The 25405-nt window shown below is 33.4% G+C and overlaps 3 protein-coding genes across 3 annotated transcripts; 2 read left to right on the top strand and 1 right to left on the bottom strand.

Annotated features, from left to right (window-relative positions):
• Positions 1–963: 963 nt before the first annotated feature.
• On the top strand, positions 964–16670 carry CALS5 (callose synthase 5; the record flags this gene model as incomplete). The annotated part of the gene is made up of 40 exons (XM_089719263.1): positions 964–1097; positions 1179–1275; positions 1401–1511; positions 1622–1750; positions 1870–1962; positions 2349–2440; positions 2563–2689; positions 2810–2947; positions 3044–3120; positions 3224–3302; positions 3392–3517; positions 3646–3760; positions 4241–4575; positions 5745–5797; positions 5902–5962; positions 6073–6154; positions 6233–6282; positions 6397–6483; positions 7087–7209; positions 7295–7390; positions 7497–7580; positions 8296–8456; positions 9271–9394; positions 9475–9569; positions 9666–9783; positions 9870–10021; positions 10254–10363; positions 10473–10598; positions 10675–10743; positions 12073–12262; positions 12367–12478; positions 12562–12681; positions 12769–12884; positions 12973–13056; positions 13725–13837; positions 13958–14187; positions 14722–15534; positions 15622–15672; positions 15756–15941; positions 16125–16670. Coding segments are annotated over 40 exons (5490 nt in total), but the record flags the coding sequence as incomplete, so codon positions are not given.
• Positions 16671–22484: 5814 nt separating this feature from the next.
• LOC105629575 (thioredoxin-like protein YLS8) lies at positions 22485–24036 on the top strand. The gene is made up of 2 exons (XM_012211186.4): positions 22485–22678; positions 23538–24036. The coding sequence occupies exons 1-2, from the start codon at positions 22559–22561 to the stop codon at positions 23844–23846; spliced, it is 429 nt and encodes a 142-aa protein (XP_012066576.1). The 5' UTR covers positions 22485–22558; the 3' UTR covers positions 23847–24036.
• A 372-nt stretch (positions 24037–24408) lies between these two features.
• On the bottom strand, positions 24409–25187 carry LOC149497711 (chaperone protein dnaJ C76, chloroplastic-like; the record flags this gene model as incomplete). Its single annotated transcript, XM_089719740.1, is given in 1 exon segment — positions 24409–25187. A coding segment is annotated over 1 exon segment (614 nt), but the record flags the coding sequence as incomplete, so codon positions are not given.
• Positions 25188–25405: the final 218 nt, after the last annotated feature.

Below are 25405 nucleotides of genomic sequence, written 5' to 3'. Positions count from 1 at the left end.
AGGGCGGTGGCGATGCTCATGGTCACGGAGAAAGGTTGAAAATAGGGTTGTACAAAACTACCGACCAAACCAAATTGAAAATCGAATGGATCCATTTTAATTAGGTTCCATTCGGTCAGATGTTTAAGAGAAATTCGGTTAATCGATTCATTTGGTTTGAACTAAATTTATTGTTCAGTTCGAGTCAGTTGTGCAAAAATTTATCCGTTGAATTTAAAATCAAACTGAAACGGCCAAAACCGGCTGGTTCAGTCTGTTATGAAAAAAGTTCACTTTTTATTTTAAAGCCTCGGTTCGGTTTGGTTCGGTTTGAACGGAACCGACCCTTTTGCTTACCCCTTCACTTCTGAAAATGTGAAGCCCACAAATAAAAGATACGCTTGCCAAAATAACTAACCACTGACCATAAAAAAGAAAAAATAAAAGCCCGTCAAGCTTTTTCTTTTTCTTCTTCTTCTTTTTTTTTTTTTTGGAGAGTAAACTCGCCAGGCTTTTCTATTAAGATACGCTTTCCTTTCTATTAATAAACGCATTAATGAAGAATTTTGCTACGATTTTATTTTTTTTATAATAAATTATATTTATATATTTCCCACCCAAAGGTAGAAGCAAACTTGATTTTGTAGTGAACATGTTAATACAAAGGAGCCATAAAATTTTATGTATATTCATTTGAAATACATTGAAAATTTTATATTGTTAATTTTATATATTATAAATTGATGTTAACCAAATTTAAAAGAGTGGATAAAATTTGTGAAGAACTTTAGATGATTGACCAAATAGCGGTGGTCGTTTCTGATAATTGAAAGTTGGTAGTTCATGATGCCTGCGTTGCATCCATTTGTGTTTTTCTTCTTATTTTTGTTTACTACAAAAGGCAACTCCAATTGGTTCAGTTTTTGTTTCAAAGGATCGTTCCGATTCTCACGTTTGTCTGTAACATTAGGGAAACTGATGTGAAATTCTGTTCAGGACAATGCTTCCAGTCTTGCCTCTCGGGTTAAAAAGACTGATGCGCGAGAAATTGAGAGCTTTTATCAGCAGTACTATGAACACTATGTTAGAGCACTGGACAAGGGAGATCAGGCAGACAGGTAATCACATAATTGTTGCGTTTCCCTTTTTCATCTGTGTTTTTATGTGAATTGAACCTTTCATTCCTATTTTCTTCGCAGAGCTCAACTTGGCAAAGCCTATCAGACTGCGGGAGTTCTTTTTGAAGTGCTTTGCGCTGTCAACAAGTCAGAGAAAGTTGAAGAAGTTGCTCCTGAGGTTAATTCATTTACATTCTTTCCATTCTAGGTTGTTGTGCTGGTGGCCTTCTGCTATGTTTATCATTTTCTTTGCCATGTTAATGTTCAATGAACTATGGTATTTATAATTATTTTGCCGAGCAGATTATTGCAGCGGCTAGAGATGTCCAAGAAAAGAAGGAAATCTATGCACCATACAACATTCTTCCCCTGGATTCTGCTGGGGCTTCGCAGTCTATTATGCAACTTGAGGAGGTAAGCCAGCAAACATCTCCCTCGTTCTGCTGATGTGTGCCATTCTTGTATTATCTTGATTCTATCTTGTTTGATATGTTGCTTAAGCATTCCCTGATATTCTATGCCAGGTCAAGGCTGCTGTTGCTGCATTGTGGAACACTCGTGGCTTGAGCTGGCCTACAGCATTTGAGCAGCACAGGCAAAAAGCTGGGGATCTAGATCTTCTCGATTGGCTAAGAGCCATGTTTGGCTTCCAGGCATGCTTTTGACCAGCAAAATAAATGAATGCAACAAATAAGCAAAAGAAATCTTCACATCTTACAATTTCTTAATGATCTTTAGAAGTAACTAAAGAGTCTATATATTGTGGTTGCAGAGAGACAATGTCAGGAACCAGAGGGAGCATTTAATTCTACTACTTGCTGACAATCATATAAGGCTTAATCCCAAGCCAGAACCTCTTAATCAGGCATTTACTGATTTTTCGTTTTAATTTTTATTGTTTTGTGCACTTTACATATTGTTATGCGCTCTATTTATGGTTGGAGCATCCAAGATGTAAGCATTTTTAGATGTTTGTTCTGTTGAATTTGGAGTCTTGATCTGAAGAGATCATATCATGTGTAAATATCATTTAAACAACTTGTCAAACTTTCTACTCAATTTTCACCTCCTTTTTACCTTAAGGAATTTTCATTAAATATGTTGTTCTTTTTTCACCTCCTTTTTCCCTAAGGAATTTTCGTTAAATATGTTGTTCTTTTCTTCTTGGTTGCATATATTCTTTATGAGCATGTTTTCACTGCATAGTGCCTTTACTGATTGAGGCATGGTTAAAACCTTTCTCATATGCAGCTTGATGAACGAGCTGCTGATGCTGTCATGGGCAAGCTTTTTAAGAATTACAAAAATTGGTGCAAGTTTTTAGGGCGAAAACACAGTTTACGGTAAGATATAAGAAATTTTGGTTCTGTTTTTATTTTTGTGTTTTCAAAGACTTCATAATCTTAAACTTCTTTACAATGATTTAGAACTCATAACATGAGCATCTACGTGTCATTTTTTATAGTCTCCCTCAAGGACAACAAGAAATACAACAGAGAAAGATTCTATATATGGGCCTATATCTTCTCATCTGGGGTGAAGCAGCCAACGTTCGCTTCATGCCAGAATGTCTATGCTATATTTTTCACAATGTAAGTGCTCATATTGCCATCAGAGGACTCCTCTCTTCACACTTTAATTTACTGATCAGTGTTCATAGTAAGTAGTGTATCTTCTGATATATTAATAGTATAGTATTAATAAATCTTCAGATGGCATATGAACTTCATGGTCTGTTGGCTGGAAATGTTAGCATTGTTACTGGAGAAAATATCAAGCCTTCTTATGGCGGAGATGACGAGGCATTCCTGAGGAAGGTCATAACACCTATATATCGTGTAATTCAGAAGGTATGTTGTAGATACTTGTAATACTAGTTTGCACACTGTTGTCAAAATTCAAGTCTTTCTGTTCTGAAAATAAAAGTCACGCTTTAATTATTTCAGGAAGCCAGTAAGAGCCAAAATGGAAAAGCTTCACATGCAAAGTGGTGCAATTATGATGATCTGAATGAGTATTTCTGGTTAGTTTGGATTTATATCAGAGTTCTCATTGATAATCGAAATTCATTAGTTTTTAATTTACTTTATACTGGTAACTACTTGGTTGTGCAATATGCTATTCAGGTCAACTGAATGCTTCTCCCTTGGCTGGCCTATGCGTGATGATGGAGCTTTTTTTAAATCAACACAAGAACTGGCAAAGGTAATCTTAACATTCTGAACAGATTTCAACGTTCAACACCTTTCTTGAATTGACTTTAGGCCTTTGCTTAATATAATTTACTATTTCAGGGAAGAAAAGCTTCTCCAAGAAAATCAGGAAGCACAGGCAAATCATATTTTATTGAAACCAGAACCTTTTGGCACATCTTTCGAAGTTTTGATCGATTATGGACTTTTTACATACTAGCACTTCAGGTATTTATGGACTGTTTACATATAGCACTTCAGGTATTCAATCTGACAGAATGGATAACTTAGTTTGTGTCGCTTTGCCAATGGTTTTGGACACTGGGGGAAATTAATGTGTGAACTGTTTATTGCAGGCAATGGTCATCTTTGCTTGGAGTGGGGCCTCAGTTGCAGAAATTCTACGGAAGAATGTCTTATATCGCCTATCCAGCATCTTCATTACAGCAGCCTTTCTTCGCTTTCTTCAGAGTAAGAGATTCTTATTTGATACTCCCCTGTTCTAGCACTGTTCATCCTTTTATCTTCCTTGCATTAACTGGACATCTAATCAATGTAATTTCTCTCGTTGTAACCATGCAAACTGCACTCTATTTCTTCTGAAAAGCTGGACCAATAATTCAGCCTGAGGTGAATAGCTGAGATGCGTGTTTTATATTCTATTTGCTGCAAGTTTCATACTGCATTGATTTATTTCTTTTTCCAGTTTTTTTATGTTTGGTAGCTATTTAGAATTGAATAATTTGTCATTGGGCATGAGAGACACCAAAATTAGCTAATAACATTGACAAAAATATGATACTTTTCTGGACTCTTTTGTTAATTTGAGCTATAATATCCAATTTATTTGTTTTCTGGCCTTGGTTCAGCAACCTGATTTAGTTCTGCTGAACGATTACTGCTATCTCAAGTCTACTTTTCCTCTAAATTCTGTCTTGTTTTTCTTTTCAGGTATTCTGGATCTTGTTCTCAACTTTCCTGGGTTCCATAGATGGAAATTCACAGATGTATTGCGAAACATTCTCAAGATAATTGTCAGTCTTGCGTGGCTTATTATTCTTCCACTGTGTTATGTAGAGGCCTTCAATATGTCCCGTAAAACAATAAAAAATTCATTATCATTCCTTCCTACAGTAAAGGCCATTCCTCCTTTATACATTGTAGCTGTGGTTCTATATTTGATTCCAAATATTCTGGCTGCTGTTTTGTTTATCTTTCCCATGTTCCGAAGATGGATTGAAAACTCAGACTGGCTTGTTATTAGATTCCTCCTGTGGTGGTCACAGGTACATATCTGAACCTGTTTCTCTTGTCCCATCCTTACTATAACTTTTTGATGTTCTAATTTGGTACGAAAGCAGGGAGGTCTATTTGGAAGAGAAGCTAAAATTAGCTACAAGAACACCCCCTTAAGTCCTCCATCCACCTCCTCTATTTGTTGTTTGAACATTTACGTAATTGAAAAACAAAACTTGATTGTGTATGAAATGGAGAAAAATATATTTTTCTGTTTTCTGATCTAAGAAGATTTATTGGAAGTCGATCATGAACATTTTAGTAAGAAAATGAACTCACGTAGCAGCATTAATCAGCATTGAACTGCTTGCTGAGAAATGAACTCACAAAGCATTAATCAGTATTGAACTTCTTGCCCAGCTTTTGTGCACCACTGACAAATAAGAGTTTATCCCATGTATTTAGAACCTGTGTCTCTTAGGCTAAGTTCCAAATGGACAATGGTGACGAGACCAAAAAGTTGCCAAAGATAAAAGGGAATGCAGAAAAATTGGATTGCTTCTACTTAATACATTTTTGTTTTCAATCTTAGTAAGAATAGCACTTGCTTGTGTGTCATCATGTTCTTTAACCAACAGTGTTTCTTGCTGTTTTAACCTTCTAATTGCAATTATAGCTGTCTTGTGAGCTAATATCAGTATTTATTCTTCCAACTTAAGGATGATACTTACTCATTGTTGTACTTTAATTATGGAGGCTGGCATGGTACAATTTCCAAGTCAATAAACTATATTAATATATAATGATAATCAGCAAATTGTAATGCAAAATAAGTTTCATGTTTAGCCACTAAAAATTGCTTAAGCTTAAATATGGTGTAAGCTATTAGAATAGAAGATTTAATGCTTTCAAAGGAATGCATTCTATTTTAGCTAGTGTATCTCACAGACGCATAAAAGAATAGCTTCAATCTGTCTGTTAATTACTGTCTGACTATTTACAGGATGCAGTTTTAGTTGAATAATAAACTTAAATAATTTATTTTCTTAAAAAGAGTTTGAACCTTCACCCTTTAGCTTCTCTCTCTCTCTCTCTCTCTCTCTCTCTCTCTCTCTTCCTTTTAATACAATTATCTTAAAACAATTATTGTATATTTCCAAATTTCTAAGATAGAAGGAAGGAAATGTAATGTTTTCTCTTGATTTTAACTTTGTTTCAGCCAAGAATTTATGTTGGGAGGGGAATGCATGAAAGCCAATTTGCACTTATAAAGTAAGTTTGAAGTGTTCATGATAGTATGATGCAAAATTGTATGTATTCATGAACTTCTTTGGTCAAAATTTGCTTCATTGCACAAATCTGCCTTTTGATTTCAGGTATACCTTTTTCTGGGTGCTACTTTTGTGTTCAAAATTTTCATTCAGCTATTTTGTCCAGGTTGGCTTCAGTCGTTATGGTTATCATGTCATCATCATTTTTTATTACTATGAAAAGTAGATCGAAGACACTGTTTGGTTTACCTTTGACCTTATTGCCTGTTTCTCCAGATAAAACCTTTAGTGAAGCCAACTAAAGATATAATGAACATTAAGCATGTAGATTACACGTGGCATGAATTTTTCCCAAATGGTATTTGGCTGCTCTTTTTTACTTCCTTTTAAACTTTTTAACTCAATTTTCAATTTAATTATTATCTTGTGAATGCAGCTAAACACAATTATGGAGCAGTTTTGTCACTCTGGGCACCAGTAATCTTGGTGTGTCTCCTGCTACAGCACTCCATTGTTTTGTTTAATAATGTTGAATTTTTCTCATTTGCAAGGGAAGAAATATTGCAACTTCCGTGGTGATATATCTGCCATGTAATGCAGGTTTATTTTATGGATACCCAAATTTGGTACGCTGTTTTCTCAACCATATATGGTGGAATTCTTGGAGCTTTTGATCGCCTAGGAGAGGTAATTCCTATCAAATAATTCTTTTGTTTGTTCTTTTAAATTTGTGTTTAAAGTCATGAACCATTGTAAATTATATGGAACGAATTCTTTGGATATATTTATCATGCTTCCATATGATACATGCGTTTTCAGAAGTTTCGGTTTGTCTCCGAGTCCTTAAACTAAAAGTTGCAAATATGAATTCCGCTCAATATATATTTTGGAGTTGTACAGTAGAGCATACTGTCTAGTTATTTTCTTCATTTCCGATATTAAAATCATTTCCAGTTCACCATTGGTTGTTCAATCAACCTTATTTAATCTTAGCTGAGTAATTTAGCTTCTAAGAGTTCAAATACCAATTCATTTTGTTTTCAATTGGGAGTGGCTTTTCATAATTGTGCCTAACAATGACTAAATATTTGCTATCCATTCAATGGGAGTTTAACTCAAAAGCTTTGAATCGGAATTGCAATATCAAACAATTGGGTGTTCCTGTGGGTAAATACTGGGGCAAAATTATGTCTGTGAAATGACTCCCCTGCGTGGCTTGCTTGTTGTTCTGTCCATGGGACATGGCACGTGTTGTGTTAATTTCCTTCTTTTCTGTTTTTCCCCTTGAAGATACGAACTCTAGGCATGCTAAGATCTCGCTTCCAGTCCTTACCTGGTGCATTTAACACATATTTGGTGCCTTCAGACAAGACAAAGAAGAAGGGTTTCTCTTTTTCAAGGAGATTTGCTGAGGTTTGAACTCATGCTTTCAAGTGTTTAATGTAGCCTTTATGGTCATATCTCACGCTTCAATTTCTATAAATTTATGCCTGTCTAGGTTCCAGCGAGCAGGAGAAGTGAAGCAGCAAAATTTGCTCAGTTATGGAATGAAGTGATATGTAGTTTCCGTGAAGAAGATATTATCAGTGACAGGAAAGACCCCCAAAACAAAGATATATTGTTCATTTCCACAGCCAACATATTGTTCATTTCATTTTTTTCAGATGTAAAGACTAATATGATTATTCTCCTAATCCAGGGAGATGGATCTGTTGCTAGTTCCTTATTCATCAGATCCTAGCCTCAAATTAATTCAATGGCCACCCTTTTTGCTAGCAAGCAAGGTCTGCAAATTCCCCTCTGAAGTTCTAATTACATGTTGATTTATTCTATTTTATCTGTGGTTACGAAAGAGGGCCTAAGATGAGAGGAGACAGACACACGGGGTCCTGTGACTCTGCTTCATTCACCAACAGACCAGTCCCATGCCAGTCGGAGGAGTAAGAGAACCATGGAACATCCAATCCAAAGTAAAATCTTAGTTTTCCATCCAGTCAGCTCCAAAGTTCCCTTCATATAAATTGTTTACAACTCCAGTTCCTTGAAGTTGGTGGATACTCTCTACCAGGTGTATATTGGGGTTTGTCTCCTCAAGTTGCATTCCTAGAAGATCAATTAGCCGGTAGCTTAGAAAAAGTATTTTTGTGAGCTCCAAATCCCAAGCTCAATGAAGAGCAGTGAAATTGCCCCATAACTCTGCTCTAACCATTGTACACTCCCTCTAAGAAACATGAAATAGAACAACCAGGCTTCGTTTCCTTCATGAAAAACACTATCTCCCTAGCTAGGCCCATTGAGGCTCTAGAAGTTGCAGTTGTATTGGTCTTGATCCAACTAGATGAAGCGGGGTACCGACCAAGTTAATATTAAGCTTTGGCCTTATGCTAGTACAATTGTTATATTGCTGGAAAATTTCCCTGCGTCTATTACTCCTTGTCCTATGGGAGATCAGTAGATATGGATATGTTTGTTGTTTTTGATTGCTAATCATATTTGCAGATCCCAATAGCTTTGGATATGGCGGCTCAGTTCCGGTCGAAAGATGCTGACCTCTGGAAACGTATTTGTGCTGATGAGTACATGAAATGTGCTGTGATAGAATGCTATGAATCTTTTAAACATGTCCTGAATGTTCTGGTGATTGGAGAAAATGAGAAAAGGTACATTTTTTATCGAGGAAAATTCATTTCCATCTTCTATATTTTGCATTTCATCTTTAGCTTAAGCTACTTGCATATGTGACCAGACGGCCAATGTCGGGTTTGTTGAAGTTCCCTTGTTTATGATTTATAATGTATGGCTTCATAAGTTATAATGGATAGAATTTCTGCTCCCCAATCTTCCCAATGGCTATACTATTACATTTGCTCAAGAATTGGGAAAACTACAAGGCAAAGGTGTCTAGCATTTTAATCATTGAAATTCTGCCCTTACAAATTAGGAAGCGGTCTGGTTCTTACCGTCTCCATTTTTCCTTCTCCTCTAAAATGTCCCCCTTGAAGCTTAAGTTTTCAAGTATCATCATGTTTTGGTTATTCCTATTTACATGATCGTATTCATTACTTTTAGTAGTTTTTCTTAGTTGAAGCTGTAAACTCTACTATCATTTTTATATATGGGAGTGGCACTGTAAAATCTGAGTTCTACTATCTTGTTTTCTAGTGGTTAGATTTTGATACTTAATTTTTTGTTCATTGCTTAGTTTAGATGGATGCCTTTGTTTTCGAAGTCACATTTTCTCTGACTTAAAATCTGTGTTCTTTAGCTGTTAATTAATTTATCCGAGTCTGATCTGAAGCTCTGAATCCTCTGGAACGTTAAATCAAATAAGATTTATTACTTGAATTGGAGTGTTTGTTTTTCCTCCTTTCTATTAGCGTGCCATTTATTTAATGGAAGTGTGATTGAATTTTACTCCATGGTCCTATCTAAGTTTCAATGCAATGATTGGTAATTGTGGCTATGGTGTTGCAGGACAATTGGAATCATCATTAAGGAAATTGAAAATAACATTTCAAAGAATACGCTTCTTGCAAACTTTAGAATGGGTTCGTTACCAGTAATTTGCAAGAAATTTGTGGAGCTTGTGGGGATTTTGGTGAGTCACTTGGACTATAATGGCTTTAATTTTTTTTTTTTTTCATGTACTGGAAATTACCACTCTCTTTCATGTTGCAGAAAGACAGTGATCCATCCAAGCGAGATAATGTGGTCTTGTTGCTCCAGGACATGTTAGAAGTGGTTACCAATGATATGATGGTGAATGAGAATCGGTTGGTAAACATTTTCGGAGATCAAATTAGTGTTTGCAATCTCAGCTCCTTATATGAAAACTGAAAATTCTTCATTTCTTATATGATAACAAACAGTGAATTGGTAGACCTTGGACATGGTGGAAAGGATTCGGGAAGGCAACTTTTTGCTGGTACTGGTACAAAGCCTGCTATAATGTTCCCTCCTGCAGTTACGGCACAGTGGGAAGAACAGGTATTAATCAATATTAAAAGACAACAATTAATTTTATCTTTCACTATATATTAATGATGATAAGGGTTTTCGTAATGTTCTTTTAGATAAGGCGTCTCCATCTCCTTTTGACTGTAAAAGAATCTGCTATGGATGTACCGACAAACCTTGAAGCGCGTAGAAGAATTTCATTCTTTACAAATTCCTTGTTTATGGATATGCCACGTCCTCCTCGAGTTCGTAAAATGCTTTCATTCAGGTCTAGTTTATATTTCAATGAATAGGCATAAAGTTATTCTGAAAGATTAATATTTACGAGAAGATTGTTAGGTATATCAAAATTAGTTTCTGTGTTCACTTATTATTTTGTTGGATATACATTGGGCTTCTAGATAGTCTAGATACTGATTTTGTAGCATCCGAGGAGTTGAATTTCCTTTAAGGATAAAAATATCTTTTCCTCAAGTGAGACTCTTTTTCACCATGGACAGTGTCATGACTCCATACTACAGTGAAGAGACTGTTTATTCTAAATCTGACCTTGAAATGGAGAATGAAGATGGTGTATCAATCATATACTACTTGCAAAAGATCTACCCAGGTAGTACAGTTTGTCTTAACTAATTCTTTGTTTATGGCTTGCCTTTATTTTGGATTGGTTCAATATTATTGGCGGAACTTATTTAGCAACCATCTCACAACTCTTTTAGATGAATGGAATAACTTCATGGAACGACTCAATTGTAAAAATGACAGTGAAGTTTGGGAAAAGGAAGAAAACATTTTGCTTGTACGTCATTGGGCTTCCTTAAGAGGTCAAACTCTCTATCGTACAGGTGATTGTTACATTCAATTTTTCTTCACTGAATTCATTTATGAGTTTTTCTTTACTAATACTTATAGATGTTTCAGTTAGAGGGATGATGTATTATAGACGAGCTTTGAGACTTCAGGCCTTCCTCGATATGGCTTCAGAAAATGGTAACAGAATAAATTCTTCTCTCCCCAACATCATAGCAAACTTTGTAGACTTCAAACATGGAACTTTGTCTGCAGTTTGGATTGAATTATAACAAAATAGAGAATGTTTTTGCAACTGGATGTTTAATTCTTTAATCCTTAGAATGATGCCAACAGATGAAAATCTCCAACTGCTTGCCTTTTTTGATTACATCTTGAATTTGCTTGATTGGGCTAAAATAGTGAAATTACAACCGTCATTGTTTACATAATATTTGAAAAAAAACAGTGTGGAATTCCTTTCATTTGCAAATGGTTTCATTAAAATAATCCATTTATAAATGAATTTTTATATTTGGGTCAACTATAAAATTCATTCTAAATATGTAGCTTTACTAGTTTATAATTAGTGGCTTGTATTCCTTTCGAGTTTAGAGCTTGTTTGTAAATTCTATCAATTTTGATAGGACTTGGTCTAAGCATGACCAATTCCATAAAATTAAAAATGTAGAATTCCAAATGAATTTTTATTTATACTAAATATGAAATTTGGATTTGTAGTTGAATTCTATTAATTTATTTATACCAAATAAGCTTTTAAACAAATGATATCAATGGGGTGATTCAGCCAAAATTCAGGATTGTCATAAGTGATAAATTCAGCATATAGATTCAATAGATTAGGGAATAATGATTATACATTAATTGCTTTTCAAAAAGTACTTCAAAATTTTTTTAGACTTACACTTTCTTTTGCATTGATATTAATTTAATTAGAGCGGAACTTGAAACAGAGGATTCATATAGCTAACCCCAATTAGTTTGGGACTAAGGCTTAATTGTTGTTCTTGTATATGTTTGGTTACGTTTTGAATTGTATGCTCTTTGAAAATTCAAATACTATCTCCGACTGATGGTCAGATATGCATTTCTTCCTATCATTTTTTTCAGTAAAAGCATTAGAAATTAGATAACTCATACCTTTGACAAACAAAAAGGATAAAATAAGAATGCTTACCTGACTATCAGTTTTGGAGTGTGAGAAGAAGTAACTGCTTCTGTTATAAGGCATTGTTTCTCAATCATTTACTAAAAGTTGAGATCATTACCTCTAACTTAAAAATATAGTGTTCAAGGTGCAAAAGATGTACAAGGCACGTACGTTACTTCCATGTAACATGTCTCATTTTCTCATCAATTCATTTCAATATGTTATAGCAAATGCTTTCCGAAAGGGGATAGTTTTCATATATTATTATAAATTCTTTTCTGAATGGGGAAAATTTTCTAGTGATACATTCACATTTTGCAGTTTTCTTGTTGGCTTTTGACTTGGCATTTTATGCGCAGAGATACTGGAAGGCTATAAAGCTATCACAGTTCCATCTGAGGAAGATAAGAAAAGTCAAAGATCCTTACATGCTCAACTAGAGGCAGTAGCAGACATGAAATTCACATACGTTGCTACATGTCAAAATTATGGTAATCAGAAAAGGAGTGGAGATCGCCATGCAACAGACATCCTGAATTTGATGGTTAAGTATGTTCTGACCCTGATATTGTTGCTTTTTCTATTAATATATTACACGTTTGATCACTGAGTTCGCGATGTTCATGATATTGATATCTGCTGCTGCTCTACAGCAACCCATCTCTACGTGTTGCTTATATTGATGAAGTTGAAGAAAGAGAAGGTGGAAAAGTACAGAAGGTTTACTACTCTGTATTGATCAAAGCTGTCGATACACTGGATCAGGTGATTATTCTTCATACTCAGAATATTATTATACTGTTACCATTTGAACTAAATATGCTGATGTTCTTCCATCTTTCCCAAAGGAAATCTATCGCATAAAATTGCCAGGTCCAGCAAAATTAGGAGAAGGGAAGCCCGAAAATCAGAACCATGCTATAATATTTACTCGAGGAGAGGCTCTTCAGGCCATTGACATGAATCAGGCAAACATCCGTAAAGAGCTGAGTTCAATACAGTTCCATTATGCATTTTGGGACAATCGTAATGAATATTGTTTCTATTTCTTATAGGATAATTACTTAGAAGAAGCATTCAAAATGCGTAACCTTTTAGAGGAATTTCATGAGGATCATGGTGTGCGTCCACCGACCATTTTAGGTGTCCGTGAACATATCTTCACTGGAAGGTTGTTGGAGGTTTTTGTTTAGTATCTATTAGCTGTTTTTATTTCATGAAATCCTATTGTGATGTTATTTTATATATATTTGCTGCAGTGTCTCTTCTTTGGCTTGGTTCATGTCAAATCAAGAAACCAGTTTTGTCACCATTGGTCAGAGAGTTCTTGCAACACCGTTGAAGTAAATTTCTCTCTTCTTTAGTCCTTTTGTTGGAGAACCGAGTAAAGACAATTATACTGTATGGAATAGAAATATTCATTTTAGGATCGCACACAAACACGCACGCGCACACATATAAAATTAAACCTCTCTGAGGTTAATTAAACTTAAGAATAAAATCAACAAGTATTGGGATGAGTGGTTCAACACTCTTTTTCCCTTAAATAAGGTCAAGAGTTCAATTTTTATTTAGCACAGTGTTTAAGACCGAAAAAAAAACTAAAGAATAAAAAAATCTCCTCCCTGTTAGCATCAAAATTTATTGAAATTACTTTTAGAAATTAAAAGCCAAATAGGTGAGAGTTGAATTGAATGATACATAAGTTAAATTCCTTAAATTAGGTTCTTTCTTGGCCCTGTTAGCATCAAAATCTATAGAAATTACTTTTAGAAATTAAAAGCCAAAATAGGTGAGAGTTGAATTGACTCATACACAAGTTAAATACCTTAAACTAGGTTCTTTCTTGGCTCTGTTAGCATCAAAATCTATAGAAATTACTTTTAGAAATTAAAAGCCAAATAGGTAAGAGTTGAATTGACTGATACATAAATTAAATACCTTAAGATAGGTTCGGTTCAGTGTGGTAGCAAAATATATTCTGATATCAATATATATTGGTTGCTTTCAGGATCCGTTTCCATTATGGGCATCCAGATGTGTTTGCTAGAATTTTTCACATTACCCGTGGTGGCATGAGCAAGGCATCTCGTGGCATCAATTTGAGCGAGGATATCTTTGCTGGTAACATTTTTAATGCATATTTTTTTTTTTCCAACAACAAAATTAAATCGAAGAAAGGAAATATTGAAGCATCCATTTTCTTTGGAGCAGAGGATAACACATTTTTATTTTCCTATATAGGTTTCAACTCAACATTAAGACGAGGGAATGTTACTCATCATGAATATATTCAAGTGGGGAAAGGTCGAGATGTTGGACTCAACCAAATCTCACTTTTTGAAGCAAAAGTAGCTTGTGGTAATGGGGAGCAAACCCTTAGCAGGGATATCTATAGACTGGGCCATCGTTTTGACTTTTTCCGCATGCTTTCGTGCTATTTTACGACCATTGGATTTTATGTCAGTGCAATGGTAATTCATTTTATATGCATAGTTCAAGTTGAAAAAAATTGGAATGATAGTGCATGCTGGGTGAATTAAATTTTACGGTTCCCCATTTTCCTAAGACTTCACCTAAACTTTACAATTTACTTAAGGCAAGAAGACTTTGTTGACTTGTCAACAAAATGACAAAAAGATAAATATCTAAACAAGCAGCATAAAGTAGCAGAGATGAAAAGCTGAAATAAGTTCAAAATTTAAAGCTATATATGAAATCTACATGCATTTGTCAATTGTATTTCATTAATATCCTTTAGAATTTAGAAAAAGAAAAAGAGAGTTGATTACAACACCTGAAATTTTATTGTTTATGTCCTTTATTGTCATTCTCTTAAACCCTACTGGATATGCTATTGAAAGGGACAAGCCAACTAGCATTTGTTACTCAAAGAAAGTCATGTCCGTCTAACAGCTGCACACAACTTTCTATGAGTCATGTGCATGAAGGGAAGTGCATATTTGATGTATAGGAGGTTCACCTGACATTACTTTTGTTGGATGTAGATGGTTGTCCTTACAGTCTATGCTTACTTGTATGGAAGGCTTTACCTGTGCTTGAGTGGATTGGAGGGCTCGATAATGAAGTATGCAACTCGGAGGGGAGATGATCCCTTGAAGGCAGCCATGGCCTCACAATCCCTTGTTCAGATTGGTCTTTTGATGGCCTTGCCCATGGTCATGGAGATGGGACTGGAGAGAGGGTTCAGAACAGCAGTAGGTGACATAATCATCATGCAGCTTCAGCTTGCTGCAGTTTTCTTTACATTTTCACTTGGGACAAAAGCCCATTATTATGGACGCACTGTCCTGCATGGTGGGGCAAAATATAGAGCTACCGGGCGTGGTTTTGTAGTCCGGCATGAGAAGTTTGCTGAGAATTATAGGATGTACTCAAGGAGCCATTTTGTTAAAGGACTGGAGCTTATGATATTGCTTATATGTTACCACTTATATGGCAAAGCGGTAACAGGTGGAACAGCTTATGTGTTGCTCACGATTTCAATGTGGTTTCTAGTGGTTTCTTGGTTATTTGCTCCTTTTCTTTTTAATCCATCAGGATTTGAATGGCAGAAGATTGTGGAGGATTGGGAAGATTGGTCAAAGTGGATTAGCAGCCAGGGTGGTATTGGTGTACCGGCAAACAAGAGCTGGGAATCATGGTGGGAGGAGGAACAGGAGCATCTGCAGCACACTGGCTTTCTCGGACGGTTTTGGGAGATTATTCTTGCATTGCGCTTCATTATCTATCAGTACGGTATTGTCTATCAACTGGAAGTCACTAGGGAAAGTCCAGCTGGTAGATCACGGAGCATTGCTGTGAGTATACTAGCTCTTTATTCTCCTACAATAATATCTTATAATTTAAGACGTATATGGCTGTTTAATTTGGTTTTACAATTTCAGGTCTATGGTCTGTCCTGGCTAGTAATTGTTGCTCTAGTGATCATCTTAAAGGTTAGTGTTAAAACTCGAGAAACATGTTCCATTGTGGTCATGGCGTTGAAATGACTCTTAAAGGTTCATGTCTTAAACTGCAGATTGTTTCCAAGGGTAGAAAAAAATTTAGCGCAGATTTCCAGCTGATGTTCAGACTTCTTAAGTTGTTCCTGTTTATCGGGTTTGTGGTCATTCTTGTTATTCTTTTTGCTACCCTTCATCTCACACTAGGGGACATTTTTCAGAGCCTGCTAGCCTTTCTGCCAACGGGTTGGGCACTTCTGCAGGTACACGATTTTTATCTTAAACAAGTAAATCTAAAAATTTTAACTTTTCTACTTTTAACCCATAGTTAGCTAAGCTTCAAATGCTGCAAAACATCAAAATGCTATTTATTCAAGAATAAGACATCATCTCTTAAGTATAGTTAATCGAGAAGTTAACAAGCACGGGTTTAATTATGTGATCAGATATCACAAGCAGCGAGACCATTTGTGAAGGGTCTAAAAATGTGGGGGTCGGTGAAGGCTCTTGCAAGAGGGTACGAGTACATGATGGGGTTAGTGATCTTCACACCAGTGGCTGTATTGGCCTGGTTCCCATTTGTGTCAGAGTTCCAAACCAGGCTGTTGTACAACCAAGCATTCAGCCGAGGGCTTCAGATCCAACGTATTCTTGCCGGTGGGAAGAAGAACAAATAATAAAAATTTGCTGCTTTTAGCTTCATCTTGAATTCTTGATTATTGAAAGAGCCAAAGGTTTAGTTGTATCTTTTATGGAGGGTGATGGAACAGAAAGAGAGAGAGAGAGAGAGAGGGGGGAAGAGAGAGAGAAAGAGATGTTTTTTTGTTCCATATTGGTGGCTTGAATGTTGACGTCCCCGTTTAATTCTTTGAGTTACCTCACAATTGCCATTGATTTTGCTTCATCGTCATATTTTTTTTTTTTTTTTTGTCCATGTGAAAAGATCAGTGTATTGCACTACAAGCCCAAGAAATTAAATATTTTTGACATCATGTTATAATGTGTTGGAAGACAAATAGGCATTATTACGAAAAGGAAATATATAAATTTTATGTTAAAAAAGAAACATTATTACATTACCTAAAATAAAAGATAAAAGAAAAACTTTTTTTTTTCTAAATTTAAATTTAGTGGATTGAGTTTGAATTTGCTTATCCAACTTTTTTTAATAAATGAATTAAGTTCAAAATTTTGAATAAGGATAGCAAGTCAACTCAATAGTAGTAAATGAATTTACAATATGATCCCTCAATATTAGTAAATAAATTTGCATTTAAGACTATGAATCAACTCAATAATAATAAATGAGTTAACAATGTAATAAGTTTGAGTTCCATTTAGTGATTATTCTTATAGAGCTTATTCTTATAGATGTTCTTATTTTAGATGTAGAAGAGCAAACTCTTATAGTGAATTCCTCCCTCTATAAATCATTATGTTTTGTTGGATGTCGGTCCTCTTTCTTAATCCATATGATTCAGTTTATTCTTAAAAAAAAAAAAAAAAAAAAAAAAAAAAAAAAAAAAAAAGAAGCTTGAGTTCCATGAAGTGAATGAGTTGCAACTTTTTTCATTAAGGAATAATTATTATTTTATTCCTGTATTTTTATACAATTAACTAAAAAATAGGTCATTTTATCCTTATAACTAATGGTCTTTCTGCGCTTCACGTGTGGATGTTATATGATATTTAAAAATAAATATATTATTTTTCTTATAACAAATAATCATTTTCAAGAATCCAAATACCAAATATATTATACTTACCAATTTTCCAAAGAAATAAAATAAAAAATAGTTTGTTTCCTAGATTTTTGCAAGAGTATCAATATATTAACATATGCATATATAAATCAAGTTTATTAATATCTTAACAGATTTTAAAATAATTTTTATAAATATCGGTTATTATTGAATTTATTTTTAGTAAATTAATAATCTAAAATCTAGGCATAAATCTATATAAACATTAAAAACTTAAAAAAAAATTTATCAAAGTTTGCCCAAATTTAAAATAGATCAAGAAATAATGTCATTTTCCTTCACAAAAGAAAAAATATATATCAATTTATCATAAAATATTTCTCCATTTTACACATAATGACATTAGAAAAGGAATTTTAATTTTAATTTCATTAAATAAAGGAAGTTTTTATGATTTAGGTGGCATTTGCATTGGACAAAAATAAACATTTAATTGTCATAACAATAAATAAAATACTTTTATATGGATCAAATACGTTAATAGTTATGAAATAATTTACAAATCACAAAATCATACCTTAATTGATCATCAAAATTGAATACACTTCGTAATTTTATCGCCATCGCTACATTGATCAAGTTCACATCTATCAAATGCCATGAAATAGTCTTATATTATTTACAAAGAATCCATTTCTTTTTGTTGAAAGTATGATGTGATTTTCTTTATGGTTTTTTTATATTCAAATAGATGTTTACAAAATTTCTGTAAAAATAAAAATGTAAAAAAAAATAAAAATGAAGAGAATAAATATTAATGAAATTGTTAATTATTTTAAAAAAGAAAGTGAATATTTTTTAAAATACTAATGATATTATTAATTTTATTATTTAAAAATTAAAAATATTATTAATGATATCAATTAAATTAATTAAATTCTCTAGTAATTATCTTTAAAACAATGTTTTAAAATATAAAAATTGTTTCCAACTCAATAGATTAACATTGCCACATAAGCAATTTAACACTCTAAAAAGATGCCATATAAATTTTGATGACTCAACTTTTATATATTTATATAGATAGATAGGTTTGCTTCTATTAAAACAATGATCATGTTCGGTAAAATTAATTATTTTAATAATTTTAATTGTGCTTTTAACCATTTTTTGTTTTGCTAATCTCTCGTCAAAGTTGTTTTTCTAATCTTCAACAAATATGAAAAGCAATAAAATTTTATAATTTATTTTATCAAACTCTTGACACTCTTGTAAACATTACGTCACTAAATATTATAAATAATAAGGAGAGAATTTTGACCGAAGAGAGAATTTTGACCTAAAACCTATATTAAAAATTGTTGCCAAATAAGACCTATATAATTTTTCTACTAAAAAAATTCATTGTTTATCACTAAGTGTCTAATAAAAAGATGAAAATAGTCTTATTAGATAAAGACTCTTCAATACTAACAAGACAATTAATAAAGTCCTAATGAATAATTTCACTCTGAACTTTCAAATTTTATTGCGATTTCACTCTATTTTTAAATTTATGCCAATTTCACTCTAATTATTACCTTTTGTAGTATTAGTATCTCAAATTACAATCGGTGATTAAATTGCAAAGCGGAACTATATTAATGTGGAGCCCACTTTTCACCTTGGGTTAACTTAACTCAAGCCCCCCTCGTTCATATAAAACTCTCCGTTTTGGCCAAATGAAAATGGGAAAATATAGTATGTGAAACGCTCTCGTTTTGAGTAGAACCCAGCAAATCAAAGCCTCTGTTTCATCTCCTGTAACCTCTTCTCAACTCCGAGTACAACATAAATTTCATCTCCTCCCAATCCAAATAGCAATCGATGCTCTTATGATGATTTTTCTTTTCCTCAAGCATAGTTTTTAGTCCGTAATTTTATCATCTCATCTGTTTACTACTTGTTTATTTTTGTCAATATGAGATTCTGGAGTTTGGGTTTCACTCTTGCCATTTTCATCGATCTAATTTCCTTAACTAAAAAGAAGGCTTCATTGCCTCAACCTTTGATTGATCAAGAACTATTCAAATAAATTGCAAGTGGTATTCATGTGCTTTATACAATAGAAACTGAAAGCATAGAGAAAATATTTTATCTTCTTTAAAGAATCAAGCAGTGGAGATTGAAGATGAAGTTGAAGCAGAACAAGTGGAAATGAAAAGTTAATGAATTTAAAGGAGACAACAATTAGAAGTTTAGAAGCCATAGTTGATGAGCTGAAGACTGAGCAAAGAAATTTGATAAAAGATATTATGAAGTTGTCAATGGAGAGGAAAATTTACTACGTTTCAATATGGATTATAGGATTAGTGAGTTCTGTAATAAAGATGCGCAGTTGGTTGGTACCTTGGAAAAGATAGTGCAGTCTGTTGATGATATTTGAATCTCGTTTGGCTTTATAAGTGAGATACTGAGATTTCATTTGCAGACATAAATCTAAAGCAGATCGAAGGCACAATTGGAGTTGCTTGTTGTTGAGAATATAAGACTGAAATACGCGATTGAGCAAAAGTTAAAAAGGGACTTGATGAAGTTTTTATTTGCAGGCGTTGTGATAATATCTTTATTTCTATTAGGCGTTGTGATAAAGTTTTTAACTTGATGAAATTGGTATAAAGTTAAAAATAGAGTCAAATCGCAATAAAATTGAAAGTTCAGGAGAAACAACACATTAGGTTATAAATAAATATATAATTATTTTATTTATTTGGAAAAAAGTTCTTTGCAGAAGAATTGAGGGAACTAAAGTTTTTTTTTTTTCCTAATTTACCCTCAATATTGCATTAACTACACCCTTCTTTGCTAAAGTCAATTATGCGGGGCTCTCTTAGTCCAATAAAGTCAATTAATAACTCAAAATCAAGAGTAATGGATTATGAGTAAAAATTTGTTTATCCTGCATATATGTATTGTATATTAAATTCCCGGCATTTTCATATCGTCTGAATTTACATGGATGAGTAAAATATATAAACAAATTTTTTGAATGAGCACTAATATATTTTTGTAGTGAAGTTTAATACCTAAACAATTGGGCTTAATCTTTTTTTATAGACATATCTCTATTTTTTTTCTTTATATATTAATTATATGATTTTCAATTTTCTGAATATGTGAGTTAAACTGAAAATGGTTAATTTAGGGTTTGGCATGGCACAATCTTTAAGTTATACACTATTGAAGAGAATTATAAAAACAGTACAGTGAACTAAAATTGCACTCATAAATTGATTGTTTGATGCATTTTTTAATTAAAGTGGAGAGAGAACGGAATAAAACCATTGCCTTGTAAACATAGAACCATTAAATGCGTTTTCTGTATTGTCTTCCACTAACTTGATATTTTCACATATCAAGACAATAAATGATGCTATATAAAGGGACAATATAAATTTTGTACCTTCATTTTTTATTAAAAATAGTACTGACTTTGTCTAAAAAAAGGATCAACGTAAATGAAAAGTTTGTTCAAATAAATAAAACAGAGGGAGTAGTAAATTAAAAAAAAGTCGATTACATTTTCAGAATTGAAAGACAATCAATTAGAGTTATAAAATGATATGAAGAGACTTAAAAAAAAAAAAAAATTATAACCTTTTGTGATCATTAACAAGGATTGGAAAAGAGAAAGAGAGAGAACTACAGTACAAAAAATGCAAAGGCAAAAAAATTCAAGGTTGATACAAGATTAAGAAGGAGCGGAAATAAAAAATTGCAAGTAATCAGTAATCACCCACAACGTGACACTGCGTTAATCCTTGAAAAGAAATACCAATTGTCACAGCATGTAGAAGGTTCATCTTTTATACTCAGATTTATTACAATGTTAGTAGAAATTATAAGATCTGCCAAATCAAATACAAAGAAAGTAAAAGGAAAATCAAAGAGAAAAAGCAACTAACACATCTATCTAGATAAGTAAAAGCAAAGTTTAAAAAAAAAAATTCACTTAATCAATGGTGATATCTAAATTTAGAGGTAGCTAGGCACTTCATCATCACTAGATTTTAATTCATCACTTTAAAATTGTATCAATAAAAGAACTATTTTAAAGAATTCATCACTTTATAATTATATTAATGGGGTAAGTCTGTGTGAAAAGAATTCAGATCTCATAAATAAAAAATTGAGTGTTTGATCCTTGTGAATAGAGAAAATCCATGTTAAAAGCTTTCTTCCTTGTGAGCTTATTCCTTTTCCTTTTTCCTGCACTCTTCTCATAAAATTTTCACATTTTAATTCACCAATTTTCTATAACCATGCCATCTAAAAAAAACATAGAGTCGTCACAGTGCTTAATAACTTGAAGGGGCAAATAATCTAAGAATCAATAGGTCTGTGTAGGACGGATCTACAATTGGGCAATGGGGGCACTTGCCCTCACTGGTTTTTTTACAGTTTAATATATATAATTATATTAATTTGTATTTAGTCTACTGAATTTTTACATTTTGCTCCTATTGAATTATTACTTTAATATATTGCCCATTAATTTTTACTTATTAAGCTTAAAGGTATATTTTACTTCTCTAATTTTTTTTGTAATTGTGTTCCAAAACAATTTTTTTTGAATATCTTTTAGCGTTTTGATTTAAACGCTGTTATAGTGTTTAATAATATTAGATTATAGAGGTTAATCTAATATTTTATATAGTTTATTTCAGCAAAATGTTTAATAGTTGTTAACTATTTTAGTAACACTTAAATATTTGAATAGCTTTATATAAAAATGCTAAAAATTAAATGTATATGACTTCATTTCTTATAAAACATTGTTTTAACCTCTAAGCTATTCGGTATAAATGTTATATTACTGAACACACAGTAAAAATAAAAAAAATATTTTAACCTATCAAAACTCAAAAACGTTACTTAAAAAAATTGATTTGGTTTATCCACAAAAGGTATAAACAAAATCAATTTATTATAATTTTAAATTTTAAAAACCCAAACAAATCACGACTAACGCTCCCTACAGTAGTAACGGAGAGGCAATCAGGCAAGTGCACGCGTGCGTGGAACCAACGCTCGAGCATGACCTTATAAACAACTAACAAATAATCGTAAAGAATCGAAGATTAGGGATTCAGGACTTGGCAGAGAGAGAAAGTCACGGAGAGCGAAATAGAGAGAAGATGTCGTACCTGCTTCCTCACTTGCACTCTGGATGGGCCGTCGATCAGGCAATCCTAGCGGAAGAAGAGCGTCTCGTGGTCATTCGATTCGGTCACGACTGGGACGAGACTTGCATGCAGGTTAATAATACCCTTTTCCTTTTACCCTTTTCTTTCTTTTCCTGATCTTTGAGCTATGTCTTTGAATTTGGAATTCTAATCCATTCAGAATTGATTTCTTAAGTTATAAGTAGAAATTGAAGTGTGCAATCTCAAGAATCAATTACTGAATCCTAGAATTGGAAACTACATGTTTGACTGTTCATAATGCATTATTAAATCCCTAATTAGTATTAATGTAACTAATCCGAATTTAATTTTGTAGAGCTGTATATTTTCTAATAAAACTATCTTATTTTGTTTTAATTTCAAGCAATTTTATGGCCAATTTTTAGGGTTGTTTGAACCACAATTGTGAAATTAGTTATAGTGTGGGATTATGCTATGTATTTTGTGGATGCCCTGGAAGCTGAGAAGCTGAGAAGTTTTGGTTTTAAAGAAGGCAAGAGCTCTATGAAGCAATATGATTGGTACCTCTTTCTATGATGATATGCCTAATTGTTCGTCTTTTTTGCTCTGCGTGATGCTTCCTGGGTCATTCATGAAAGACACAGTAATGGTTAATTAGTTTGTTTTTCCCTGCTAGGACTTTGCGTTTATCTCAAAAGCTGAAAAATAATTCTTGGCTTTCTTGTAATTGGGATTGTGAACTAAAAGGCTATGCCTTTAGTTGAATAGTTTAATATCTTGGCTCAAGTGGAACCATTTTAGTTTTCTGTTGCTTGACTATGCATCCCTTTCCTTGCCGTCAAATCTGCTATATTGCTTTTATTAGTGCATGGGCTGCTATCTTATTCTAAAGTTGTTTTCTTGATTAGAAAGTGGTTTGTACCGTTTGAAAAATATTTATTCTCTAATTGGTTTTATTTATGTTTTTTAGATGGATGAAGTGTTGGCATCTGTTGCCGAGACAATAAAGAACTTTGCTGTCATATACCTTGTAGACATCACAGAGGTGCCAGATTTTAATACAATGTATGAGCTGTATGATCCATCGACTGTGATGTTCTTCTTCAGGAACAAGCACATCATGATTGATCTTGGAACTGGAAATAACAATAAAATCAATTGGGCTCTCAAGGACAAGCAGGAGTTCATTGACATTGTTGAGACTGTCTATCGCGGGGCAAGGAAAGGTCGTGGTCTGGTTATTGCTCCAAAGGATTATTCCACAAAGTACCGTTACTAAGTGTGTCTGAAGGTTACTCATTGGACCATGTAAGAACTTGTATGAAAAAAGTATATTTGCTTAAAACTCTTCAGAATTTGGACTGCTCTGGTTGACCAGTACTTTAATATGGTCCCAATTTCAAATTTCTATACACATTATCTGACTTCGACGTTTTATTTCAAGCTAAAAACTGGGTTTTCCTTCTTCACTTTGAATAATCATAGATGAAGTAAGGTTAGCATTGGCCATAGATGTTCTTTGCAGCAGCTTGAACATGATGCACGATAACACATTCTTTTCAGCTGCGAGCATTAAAATTGGCCAAAGTTATTATTTTTAGTAAAACCTGGGAAGAGGTGATAGAAGCAAGTAAATTAAATCAAGAAAAGTTGTGTGCTATATTTCTAAAGCTCTAGTCTTTGATAGTTGACTGCAAATGTAGCAAATTTGTTTGGTCTGCTTTCTTTCTGTGAACATGTTTATGACTTGACACAATCCAATTTTGTTGACTGAAAGGACTAGAAAATTGATTTACTTTGTTGTCTAAGCCCAGTCCAATATAATAAAATTCACAGGCAAATGGTAATGGAACATAATATAATATAATACAACCAAATGTATTTTTAGTATGAATATTAAGATAGACATAATTATTGCTAATTTATTACAAATTATTAAAGACTAGCTATATGCATTTTACATTATTATATTTCAGTTTATAATCAATATTTGTGTATTTCTTCTGTTATAACCTTTTACGAAAGGCGTCCACCAGCTCTATAATTGCTATGCCAATTAAATACCATGTAATCCCTGCCAATGTAACTTGTAACCAGGAGCTATTAACAATCGCCAACGCGAAATCACCACCTATATGTTCATTTAATCTGCCAATGGCTTGCTCCCTTACTTGCAAATGTACTATAATCGCTGCAATTGCAGCGGCTACCATTGGGATTCTCCGTCTAGTGGGGTTCTTCTGGTTCTCTTCTATTCTATGATCTTCCTTATTCAGATATTTTCGCTGTTTAGTACGCGAAGCTTTTACAGTAGCTTGAAAGCCAGACTTATTGATAGATGCCGGAAGTGCTCCAGCCGAAGGAATCCAGTATTCATCGTGGTGTATGTAATTTGATGTGGTTTGATGAACAGGTCTTAAGTTGTGTACTGCTTGTTTTCTTGCTGCAGCAGCCTGTCGGAGCTTGTTAATGTTTGGTTCAGACGACTTTTGGGTAATCTGTGGGAGGTTTTGACGAGGTTCTGATGTAGATTTTGGTGATTGCCAGTATAACCAATTTGAGATTGATCTGATTGCTTGAATAGCTGATAGTCTGGCTTCTCTTTGTAGATCTGTTTCCTGAAATGAATAGGACATGTGTGGTTACGGTTACTTTGAGTGAGTTATTACCTTGACAATTGCACAAAATTAATAAATCATACTTAAAATATGTATACTCTGCATAGTTATCTGTCATTTTTTTCTATAAAGTGCATATGGGTATAGACTCGACTTCTAATCTCTTCTTCTCCAATATTATTAGGTGTTAACAAGTATGAACTCTGGTTTTATTTACTTT

This window comes from Jatropha curcas, chromosome 3, assembly GCF_041381405.1.
Source record: "Jatropha curcas cultivar XTBG-Jc1 chromosome 3, XTBG_Jcur_1.0, whole genome shotgun sequence".
NCBI classification, from domain to species: domain Eukaryota; kingdom Viridiplantae; phylum Streptophyta; class Magnoliopsida; order Malpighiales; family Euphorbiaceae; genus Jatropha; species Jatropha curcas.
This window is presented reverse-complemented; position numbering and strand designations above follow the sequence as displayed.